This window comes from Macadamia integrifolia, chromosome 14 (assembly GCF_013358625.1).
Source record: "Macadamia integrifolia cultivar HAES 741 chromosome 14, SCU_Mint_v3, whole genome shotgun sequence".
NCBI lineage: Eukaryota > Viridiplantae > Streptophyta > Magnoliopsida > Proteales > Proteaceae > Macadamia > Macadamia integrifolia.
Genome location: NC_056570.1, coordinates 20620262 through 20632689, shown reverse-complemented (window position 1 = coordinate 20632689; position 12428 = coordinate 20620262). Strand labels below are relative to the sequence as shown.

Sequence of the window (12428 nt, the reverse complement as noted above, 5' to 3'; positions counted from 1 at the left end):
AAAAGTTCCATAAAATCTTCCATGGATAAGATAGGGTTGGTAGCCATTACTCAATGATTAATCTGTTAGCCCTCAATCACTATTTTAATCACTATTTTAGCAATGAAACGATGTCCTCTCATGATAGTGAAGGACACCCTCAAAGCCAACTTTGGAGCTCTCCCATAAGTCTTAATGGCCACAAAGTCACCAAGTTGTCTTGTATTTAGGTCATTTATTTTTTTAAATCCATGGACCTACAACTACCCACCTGCCTCACCTTGAAAAAACTCTTCAAAATCCATCTTTCACCCGACAAACAGGAACATTCTGGACCTCAGAGAGTGACCCATGTTTCAACTTCTATATTAAAATCTAAAGTTTTTCCCCTTGATTACAGTTTATATAAACCCACTTGCATCATCTCCATGTCACCTTTTATTGCTTTTCCCCTTACAACTTGCATGTAATATGTGAACTTATGTAAGGCTTTGTGGACCCTGTCCCTTCCCTACCCTCTTATGTCTCTACTCTGTTAATCTGTGGGCCTCCTATAACCCATCTACCTTTATACGTTGGCCTCCTATACCCCATCTTCCTCTTGAACTCCATAGCAGTGCACAATGATAATGCAAGGCAGGCAAGGAAAAGTGAGCACCTCTCTTGATATATCTATACTCCTTTTATCTGTTGGCCTCCTGTAACCCATCTTCTTTCCTCTTAAACTCCATATCAGTACTCAATGATCATGGAAGGAAAGCAAGGAGAAGTAAGCATATCTGTGTGTGTGTGTGTGTGAATCCAGTTTTTCTGTTCTTTATTCCATGGTGCAGTTACTAATTGAAATTTATGTGGTTGTAAGGTCATCTGGCCTAGACTGGTAGTCAATAAGATCCTGCGGAGGGGATTCGGTAGCAACAATTTTGTTGCAGACTTTCCAAACAATACTGAGACTATGCAAGAAATTCCAATTAGTTCAGATAATCAAGAACCTCTCAACCTCAAGAATACAGCTTCTAGTGATCAGAAAGACGTACATAAGTACAAGTAAGCTTTAGATTATATGCAGTTATCTCCTTCAAACCATATATTATCTTGGATAATCCATTTACTTATCTTATCTACTATTTCCATTAAAAAGGTAATGAGAGAATTTATTTGTTACTAATATATGTTCTCTATGTCATTTGGGTCAGATTGTTTGCTAGTACGTGGAATGTCGGTGGAGCTGCACCACCTGAGAATTTGAACTTGGAGTATCTGCTGGACACACAAAAAAATCCTTGTGACATCTATGTTCTTGGGTAATCTCCCATTTTTTCTTTAACGTATATAAAAATAATCCGATGTGAAGACTTATAAGGACTTGTGTACCTTCTCTTTAACGGCTAGTTTTTAAGGATGAGTTCTACCCAAGTTCTAACACTTTGACAATTGTGATGGAAAATACTTAATTATGTTTATATTTCATTCAGGTTCCAAGAAATTGTAACTCTCAGCGCCGGGAATGTTCTAGGCTCTGAAAACAGTAGAAATTCCATGAAATGGAATTCTTTGATTAGAGAAGCACTGAACAAGGAAGTACCCACCTCAGATAATACAAAAGAACCTGATGTTCCAAGTGACTTCCAATGCATCATAAGTAAGCAGATGGTTGGAATATTTATATCAGTTTGGATTAGAAGTGATACCCGGGAGTATATCAGAAACCCAAATGTGTCATGTGTAGGCTGTGGTATCATGGGTTGCCTAGGAAATAAGGTAATTCAAAAAAAAAAAAAAAATAATAAATAAATTCATTGATTAAACTTTAAAATGAGTACTGCAAATAATTGTGTGTGTGTGTATGTAAGAGAGAGAGAGAGAGAGAGAGAGAGAGAGAGAGAGAGAGAGAGAGAGATCAGTAGTTACAACTTTCTAAATCTCTTATTCATTTGCAGGGTTCGGTTTCAGTTCGATTTTCCTTTCATGAAACAAGCTTCTGCTTTGTGTGTTGTCATTTAGCTTCTGGAGAGAAAGAAGGAGATGAGAAGCATAGAAACTCAAATGCAACAGAGATTTTGTCTAGAACAAAATTTCCTCGTGGTCCTTCTCTTGATTTGCCGAGGACAATTCTTGATCACAAGTATATTTCAATTCATTGAAACCATTCATTGTTATTAGTTTCCATCCTTACGTGATTTATGAAAGAAAGTCATGCAATACATAATCATTTAAAGGATTAGTGGTTGCCTTTCAAAGAGCAAGTATAATATAGTAGTAGTTGTTGCTTTGAGACAACCAGTTTATAATAATTTTTGTGAGTGAATGAGTAATAACCCATCTTTGGCCATTTGCCCCCCCACCCACCAAAAAAAACCATCTACAGAGTTAGGTAGTTGTTGATATCTTTGTGGTTGTGTGCTAATTTAATAACTTTACATTATTTCATTAATCAATCTTTAATATATTAGTGAGTAAGATGAAAAATCCACCTTAAAAAAATTCCCTTATGCTGACTTTAAATTCCCTTTTTTTTTCCATCAGCCACCTCTTTGGGTTGTATATATTTTCCCCTTCTTTTGCAATAAATTTGATATTAAAGTACTTTACTTTCTTTGAAGTAATAACGTTCATTGTTAATAATGTTTGATCTCATGCAGTCGGATAATTTTGCTCGGCGACTTGAACTATAGAATATCCCTCCCTGAGGCAATGACACAATCTTTTGTAGAGAAAGGAGACTGGAATTCATTATTAGAAAATGACCAGGTAGTATATATAATTTGATTCAATGGTTAATATTTTCAGCTCAATAATTTTTACTATGAGTTTGACATTTTTTTATTTTTTTTTTATTTTTTTTTATTTTTTTTATTAATTTTTTTATTTTTTTTTATTCAAATACAGTTAAGACAGGAGCTCATGGAGGGACAAGTCTTTGAAGGTTGGCATGAAGGGGTAATCCAATTTGCTCCAACATACAAATATTGTCCTAATTCCAATGTATATTATGGGTGTGGTCAAGGCAAAAAGGGTGAAAAAAAGAGAGCTCCTGCATGGTAACTGTTCACTAGACATAACTTCAGTTTCCAATATAGTAAAGGATGAGAATTTTCCTAGATCTACTCAGATAAGAATAAGAATTATAAAACAAGTATGTTTGACTTTGTTTTGCACTTACTTATATTTCCGTTAAGCTACTTGTTTTGTAATTATTTTTTTTATCTAGTAGATCTAGGATATTCTGCATATAGTAATTGAAGTATGTTAAGATGAAAAAGAAAATTCATGAGCAACGGTGATTTTGTAGGTGTGATCGGATACTTTGGTTTGGGAAGGGGTTGAGGCAAAACCAGTACAGTAGAAGTGAATCAATGTTGTCTGATCATAGACCCATCCGAGCAATTTTTACAGCAGAGGTCGAGGTCCTAAGAACTTCAAAAGGAATTGAAGGGATTTTCTTGTCAAAGAGTTGAGGGCCTATCAAACCATTTTGACAAGTGCTCAAAAGATAAATTTCAATGTATAGAATCGAAGATCAAGTTGGTTTTTTTTTTTTGTAAAAGCGTAACATCAAGCTCCAAAGTTTAATTAAGGACAAACGGCAGAAATATATTATGAGTGAAATAATGTTTCTTTTTTTTTTTTCCTTCAAAGGATGGCTAGACATTTTAATATATTCTTTCTGATCTTTATAGCTAAGAAAAATATGTCCAAGTTCTTAATCACTTTTTCTTTGTTGAATTTAAAAGAATTCCCATTTAAAAAATTCAAACTAATTATTTTGACTGACTGTTTTTACGTAGAAGATAAGTAAAAAGGCAGTAGGAGCTAGAACAAAAAGTGCAGTAGCAATATTCCTATGAAGGTTATTTAATCCAAAAGTTCATATATTTACAGTTCAAGGTGAAGTGCACACATTGGTCTTATGCTCTCAATAGAGAACCCTAGACAATCAAGGAACACTTATAAGAGGATCTTAAGCATCCGATCAAGAGAAAAGCCTAGGTATACAGGTATAGAATTGAAGTGATGGGATAATGATTGAGGGTGTAGAGGTTAGAGAGCCTCTTATCAATGTTCATAGGGAGTATAATGTATTTCTAGAAATGTATAGATAGAAAATTTGGAGTTCGTCTATGTTAGCCATAAAACAAAACAATTTTTTGCAGTTGGTGAGGCCAGATTAATAAAAGGGAATTTAAACATGTAACAATACGAGGTGATGTTTTAAAAAATCACAAAAGAAATTTGAGCCATCCATTTTTGCGGTGTTTTTAATCTAAACTATCCGTTTCATTCACAGTTGGGAGAGTGCACAATAATATACATTTTGAGTGCTGGTACACATGCATGAACATACATGGGATGTATACCAATGCAAAAGGGGTATTTGATTTAATTAGACTCTAAAATTTAACTTGAGGCTAATCTAGATCATGTTCTTTTTATCCAATAATTAGAATAGACATATCATCTATTTACATGGAAAAATAGATGTCATATGATATTTGGAAAAAATAACAGACCTTTGTGATAATAATAAGTTGTTTTATTAAGATAGTTAACCCTACAGTAGAAATGCATGTTCAATTAATATCTGATGTCCTCAGCATTCTAAAACAAAAAAAAAAAAAAAAAAAAAAAAACTTCAAAAGGGGTGATTTTTTTTTTTTTCCTAAGTGGGAGTTCTTTACACCAAGGTAAAAGCTATTATTGGACTTTTATATATGTGGTGGATATAGAAGTATTGGTTCAACTGTCAGCAGATAAATGCAGCCATACAAGTCATATAAACAAGCTTATACTAAAGAAGAGGCTGAACTGAAACATGGAAGATCATAATCCCCAAATATTTTCACAATAATGAACCTAATCAAATGGGAGAGAACAAATTTGGAGTGATAAAAATCACTTTAATAACTATGATTAAATGGTGACCATTTTCTGAGTTCTTTCTGCCACTAAAAGAATGTAACTTCTTAAACTTTTGTCTAAGCAATGTTTGGTGCTGTTTGACTCGGTTCAACTTCAGAATGCCCAGGAGGGCAATTGACTCCTGGGTCACAGGAATGTAGCTAGAGTCAAGTTTATGATAAATAAGAAAATAGTTATCTATGTAAAAAATATATATATATAATTTTTATCAAATAAACAATAAATTTGGGTTCAACTTCTTGTCACCAAAGTGGTGAACTAAGAAGTTGTAAAATTCTTTGTTGAATTGTCATTTATCTTATTTCCAAAAGTTATTGAAGTATTTAATGCAAGGGTAAAAAAATATTTTTAAAATATTAAAATTTATTTAATTCAGTATTTAACTTTTGAGAAAAAGGCTCACTGAGTCTAAGTTGCACACTACATCTCCTCACTCGTATTGTTATATTATTTTTATAAAGTTAAAAAAAAAATAATGATTAAAAAATTAAATGTGAGAGGTTGTAGAGTACCTTCCTTGCCCAGAAAACCCTATCCCTTAACTATTTATATAAAATGACAGCTCTTTGAAATGACAAAAAGATAAATTATTTTGAAAACTCTTTTTTTCCTACCTTAAAAAAAATTAACTTTTAGAGATAAGATTAAGAACAAAGAAAGAAGGTTCCAAGTTTCTCTATTCACCACCTTGGTTACAACACGATACACCCTTTAAATATAGCATTTACATAGTTTAATTTCAAAAGAAAAAGAAGAAAAAGAAGTTTTGAGATTTCAGAGTATAAAGTATAAACAAATTTCTATTAAAAATAAAAATAAATACTGAATGTTTTCAAAATCTCTATAGCTATCGGTTGGAGATCTTCTAGAATCTTAATCTCGCATGGATAAGGGAAGTGAATCGGCATTGATGATGTGGCCTAGTTCAGTTGATAGACTAGATAATGAGATCTAAGCTGGCTGGCCTGCATCACATAGTCTTCAGAGACTACTCACATCAAGAAATACACAAATAGTACACAATAAGTGGTTAAAATTTATAGTGTTAATTTAAGCATTCTGTCATTACTCCTTTGTTAAGGAACGTAAGGATTACAAGTTGGATCCTATTTGTAATGCTTATCGTGGACATATTATCTATCCACATGAAAAATTAATGTCATTTGATATTTGAAAAAAAATAATAAACATTTGTGATAATAATAATTCATCTTATTAAGATTATTAACCCTAAAGAAGAAGAATACATTCAATTAATATATGATGCCCTTAGTATTCTAAAACTAAAAAATAAGAAATATCTTCAAAAGGGTGTTTTTTTTTTCAAGTGGGAGTTCTTTAAACCATGGTAGAGGCTATTATTGGACTTTTATATATGTGGTGGATATAGAAGTCTTGTTTCAACTGCGTGGATATAAATGCAACCATACAAGTCATATAAACAAGCTTATAATAAAGAAGAGGCTAAACTGAGGCATGGAGTAATCCCCAGATATTTTCACAAATAATGAACCTAGTCAAATGGGAGAGAACATGTACTTAATTGGACCAAATTTGGAGTGATAGAGATAACTTAATTTAATAACTGTGATTAGGTGGTGACCATTTTCCGAGTTCTTTCTGCCACTTAAAGAATGTAGCTTATAAAATTTTTGTCCAAGCAGTGTTTGGTGCTGTTTGACTCTGATAATTTTGAAAAATAAGCATGTATTATTCACATTTTCCTCACTTACTTCGTTTCTCTCTTTCTTGACAATGATTAGTTGACCCAAGTGTTTGGTTCAACTTCAGAACGCCCGGAGGGGAATTGACTCCTGGGTCACAGGAATGAATCTAAAGTCATGTTTATGATAAATAAGAAAAATAGGTATCCATGTTAAGAAAAAAACAAAAAAAGGGAGAGGGATAAGTGGAGACACATAATGGGCTATCATTTAGGAAGGATATTTTAAAAAAAGGGAAGAGAGATAGACACAGTGGATGCTGGCATACGATATGCCAGCAGCATACCCAATCTTATACCAAAAAAAGGAAAAAAAAAATATATATATATATATATATTATCAAATTAATTATAAACTTGGGTGCAATTTATGTCATTAAAGTGGTGAGCTAAGAAGTTATAATATTCTTCTTCGAATTGTCATTTGTCTTATTTCCAAAAGTTGTTGAAGTATTTAATAGAAGAAAAAAAAATTAAAATATTAAAAGTTATTTAATGCAGTAATTAACTATTGGTAAAAAAGGCTTTTTGAGCCTAAGTTGTACTAGGCGGATCAGGTTCACATATGAGAACAATTTGGTACGTTCCTGGTCCGTGGATTTAGAATCCACTTTCTCTCTTTGCATTTAATGGATTCCAAATCCACGGGATGTACGAGATTATTCTCGTACGTGAACCTGAACCTCTCTAAGTTGTACAATACATCTCCTCACTTGTATTTTTATAAAGAAAAAAAAGATTAAAAAATTAAATTGTATCCCTTAACTATTTATATAAAATAAAAACTCTTAAAAATAACAAAAAGATAAATTAATTTCAAATTATTTTGAATACCTTTTTTTTCCTAATTAAAAAAAAAAAATTACAAATAAGACTAAGAACAAAGAAAAGAAGGTTTCAATTTTCTCTGTTCACCACTTTCGTTATAACACGATGCACCCTTTAAATATAAGTATATAACATTTACATAGTTCCATTTCGACAAACAAAAGAGTTTTGAGATTTTAGAGTATAAACAGATTTCTGTTGAAAATAAAAATAAATATTGAATGTTTTAAAAATCTCTATAGCTATCGGTTGGAAATCTTCTAGAACCTTAATCTCACATGGATGAGGGAAGTGAATCAGCATTGATGATGTGGCCTAGTTTAGTTGATGGACTGGACAATGAGATGTAAGGCTGGCCTGCATCACATAGTCTTCAAAGACTCCTCACATTAAGAAATACACAACTAGTACACAATTAAGTGGTTAAAATTTATAGTGTTAATTTAAGCATTCTGTCATTACTTCTTTGTTAAGGAACTTAAGGATTACAAGTTGTAATGCCTATCGTGTCAACATGCATCAACTCAAGATAATTGCGGATGTGTGGAGTTGATTTAACTCAATATATACGTACACTTGGATGTCCATTTTTTTACATCCATAGGAAGAAGGTTGCAATAAATCTATGTTCTCTAATGGGTGACTTAGAAATTGATTAAGGAACTCATTACGTAGGAAGTTTTTGTTACCATCTTAAGTTAATTGGCTAGCTCTGCTTACAAGTTGTATATTTTCTTGTCCAAAGTAAGCTTCTTCATAGTAAAATATTCTTATCTTTTCACCATTTTTTTCTTTTTCTTTGATAGACTTTCTAGGATTTTTTTCTTGGATAGACTTTCTAGAGTTAGGTATATGGAAGTATTGATGATTTGGCCTAGTATTGTTGATGATCATGGCTACATGAATTGTCTATCACATAACCGATAGCAAAATAACTAGGGATAGTTAGGGATATTAATTGATCAAATACAAATTGAACATAACACTATTTATGTCCGCATCCATTAGCTTTCAATCAGATTTGAATAGTTTTTAGAAATTGATTTTTAAATACGGATTTGAACACAAGTAGAATATGAATTTTCAACTATTCATTTACATCTCTTGTGGGGATAGAAGAATGAAGTCATGAGTCTAGAGAGAACGACTTTACGGCCTCATTGTCTGCATTGAGCATTGAAGAACTAGAGAAGACAAAAATTTAAGAAAAGGTGAATAACAGAATCCACTATCCCACTAGGGGTGAGGTTGAAGTTTCATATCTGAAATTACATTCAATGTCCTTATGATTCCCTTTTTTTTCTTATATAATGAATTTTAATATACCTTAAATTGATAAAGAGATTATCAATGTATTTACTATGATTCAATCACATTTTATAATCGAACCTAGCTAAATGGATTGGATAATATTCAATTGAAATCGAAACATCCATCTCCACATCTGATTAGCTTTCGAACAGATCCAGATAGTTTCCGAAAATCAATTTTTCAAATACAAATTCTTCTGAATGGATACAAATGGCTAAGGAGAGGAAAGATGTTGCATTAACCTAATATTAGGCAACAATTTGAAAATATTACCCAAATGATACTTCCTCCCGTATTTCAAAGACTTCATACAATTTGGCCCCCTAATCCACAATTTTTGAAATTTTTAAAACAAAAAAATTCGAAAGGAACATAGTTACCAAAAGACCTAATAACATGGAAATAAAAAACAAAAAATCTTGATGGGAACATCACAACTTTTAGGCTCCGTTTGGTATCGTTTCTGTTCCAGAAACTCCGTTTCGTGTCAAAAACGGAAATTTCAGTTTCTATGTCAAAACGCCATTTCTGAACGATTTAGGGCTGTTTGGTGAATCTGTTTCTAGAACAGTTTCAGAACCAAGAAACGACAGTTCTGCCGTTTGGTAATGCTTGCTTCAGAAACGGTTTTTTTTTTTCTCTCTTTTCTTTTCTTTTAAGTCAATAATTACAGAAATAACATTAAAATACTATAAGCATATAAATTCTTTTGGGACAATAAAATATTACATACCAACTAAAAAAAACATGATTTCCAAAGGATGAATAAAATACAGTATTAACAATGCCTTGTGCAAGTTAATTATTACATAATTCCCCAAATTTTCACTTTTTTTTCCAAATCTAAAGACTTGAATGCATGGAGGATGTCTTTCATCTTATTTGTTTGGTCCTCTAATTCTTTAAGTGTCCCTTCTAGATATCCTTTCATGTACTCGTTCGAAACGGATGGTGGTGTGGATGATGTTGATGTTGAACTTGAGCTTTCTGAACATAATGTATGTTGTATGGTAGAGATATGTGTTTCATCTTTCAACCATACAAACATACCACATCCACGGTTGTCAGCCTATATCAAATAATGATGTGATTAGGGTCGTTGAAATTTAACATCGAATTAAAAAAACAATCTAAAATTATCTATAGGTATAGGTCAATCGTTGAAATAAATTACCCCAGTTGAATTTGGGCAACATAGAAAATACTGTCCCTTGTTTGGACCTTTCGTCGCAGTTCGTACTTTACATTGACCTTTACCACATCTACATAGATGTAGTTGGTCCACCCACATGAAAAAATTATATGAATCTTGATACTTGAAAAATTCTCTTCCAATATTTTTACCCGACTTGGTTGTATATTTACCACAACTCTTCCCACAAATTTCACAATTTGCTATCATGAGTGAGGGCATAGAAGAAGTCATCTGTAACAGAAATTTAAATATCAAAAAAGTTAATATAGCATCCAAATATATGACATTCATAATAATATATCAACTTGTACCACATATATAAATGTAACATAAAACAAGTACTACATCACTTGAAACATCAATTTATGTTTTCAGTTTTGTCAAAATAGTTATCGGTTTTAGTTTTCAACTAGTTCTGGCATCCTTTGTTGTCTAGCCATTGCATTTGTAATTCTTAGCCTAGTGGGATTCATCTCTTTTGCCCGATTTCGCTGACTTGATTGTATTGTAGAATGATCAACGAAATCTTCATGTGGCGGATTCAAGCCATCTTCTGCAACTTTTAAATCATCACTCATCCCCACGAATTCAGCATCAGCAATATGCTCTTCTCTAATATAGTTGTGTAGCCCACAACATGCCAATACGATTGAACACTAAGCTTCTACTGGGAACTGATGCATTAGCCTTAAAATTTGAAATTTGTTCTTCAATACCCCAAATGTACATTCAATGACATTCCGAAGTGATGAATGTCTATAATTGAACAACTCTTTCGCTGTTCTTGGGGATCTTCTACGCCCTTTGGTAAAGTTCCAATAAAATCAGACTTGGGGAGAGATAATGGAAAGACCAATAAAACCAAGCAAGGTAACAAAGAAATCAAGCATAGGAAAATAACAAAGAAATCAAGCATATGAAAATAATAAAGAAATCAAGTTAATGTTGTTTTAACTTTGAATTGGGTGTTAGTTTCTTTAATGGTTTTCCTTTTTTTTTTTAAGTCGCTATTCTATTGTTATCTGTTTTGGCAACAAAAAAGTTGTTCTCTGTTTTAGGAGTGAGATTTTATTACAGAGCATGGAACTTGTGCCCTGAACTGAATAGATTTGTGAGATTTTATTACAGAGCATGGTATTTATTGTAGAATTAATACTTGTAAAATTACTGTCGTGACAAGTAATCACACTAAGAGTTCTATTGGGCTGATCCGATCGGATTGGTCATGTATGTAAACTAGGGTTTAAGGGATTTTTAGCCAATTCCCACTGATTCTGACCGATTCCAATCCAATTCCAGATCCTTGGTTATTAAACCCTGTCAGGGGAGCTTCTGCACTCCACTTTACAGAAATTTTTGTGAGATGGGAGAATGGTTAAAATGTCACAACTCCACTTCGAATTCGTCATGATTTAATCCTAATGATGCTTTGATTATCTTTGTTATTAGCTAACATAAAGTTGTCTACTAGGACAAGCATCAAAGCAACATACATTATTTGCATTTATATCCAGCTCCAATTCTTGAAACCATGCATTGAACTGAAAGAAAACTTTGGGGCTGCCGACAGGCAATGGATTTTTGTTGTTTGATGCCAAACCATTTTTCTAGATTCCATTCTGCTTGTATAATCAACTATTAACACACAGCAGGCTAAACCATTCAAAGAAGACGCCTTTCAGTGAAGTAAATCACTATATTTAGTAGTCATAAAGAAAGATAATAGCAAATTTTGTTTGTCCTCATGAAATCAATTATAATTATGGCAAAGTTTACTGAAACACAACCAATTTACCCAAAGAAAAACCCTAAAATTGGTGGTCCAAAAAAACACTAAAATTGCTACCAATACATGCTCTGTGATTACAATAGATAAGAAGAAGGAGAAGAGGTTAGAATAGAAGAAGAAACAGGTTAGAAGAGCTGAAGATGAAGAAGGAGAAGAAGGAGAAGAGGCGAAGTTACCTGCACTGGAGATTTCACAAGGGGCCGAGCTCCTCTTCACTATTCTCTCCTCTCTTCTCTCCTCTCTCTATGCGTGGAATCTGAGAACAATACCTGCTCTGTGATTACAATAGATGAAGCAGAAGTACTGAAAACCCATTTCGTTTCCGTTAATGTAACGTTAAAACAATGAACAACGATGAGCATGCAAGCAAATAGATGGTGAGTTTGCAGCGGTGGGGCGAGCTTCGACTCCTCAGAGAAGTCATTAAGGGAAAAGGTTTTTTCCCAAATAGATGGTGATGAGTCGAACACAAATCAAGGGTTTTGAAACCTTCAGTTTTTCAGTTGGGAGAAACAGAGACGGTTCTCCCCGAGCGGAAAAAAGGACTTGCTAAAGGCGGTCAGAGGGGGGAAAGAGGATTTTTAATCGTTCCAATAGTTTCCTTTTTTCTGAATCTTCTCAGATTATCATTAGAAGAGATTCAACAAAAAATCTAGGGTTTTGGTGAGGTGAGCATCAACGAG

At 33.0% G+C, this 12428-nt stretch overlaps 1 protein-coding gene across 1 annotated transcript; it reads left to right on the top strand.

Annotated features, from left to right (window-relative positions):
• Positions 1-598: 598 nt before the first annotated feature.
• On the top strand, positions 599-3618 carry LOC122060871 (type IV inositol polyphosphate 5-phosphatase 9-like). Its single transcript, XM_042623968.1, has 8 exons — positions 599-748; positions 842-1026; positions 1176-1283; positions 1455-1740; positions 1920-2104; positions 2622-2730; positions 2869-3020; positions 3272-3618. The coding sequence occupies exons 1-8, from the start codon at positions 722-724 to the stop codon at positions 3435-3437; spliced, it is 1218 nt and encodes a 405-aa protein (XP_042479902.1). The 5' UTR covers positions 599-721; the 3' UTR covers positions 3438-3618.
• Positions 3619-12428: the final 8810 nt, after the last annotated feature.

Excerpts from the sequence above, each read along its gene's own strand:
- LOC122060871 (XM_042623968.1), top strand. The coding sequence starts at position 722 with ATGATCATGGAAGGAAAGCAAGGAGAA. Across the intron at positions 2,731-2,868 it reads CATTATTAGAAAATGACCAG|TTAAGACAGGAGCTCATGGA; the intron begins GTAGTATATATA and ends ATTCAAATACAG. Across the intron at positions 3,021-3,271 it reads AAAAAGAGAGCTCCTGCATG|GTGTGATCGGATACTTTGGT; the intron begins GTAACTGTTCAC and ends GTGATTTTGTAG.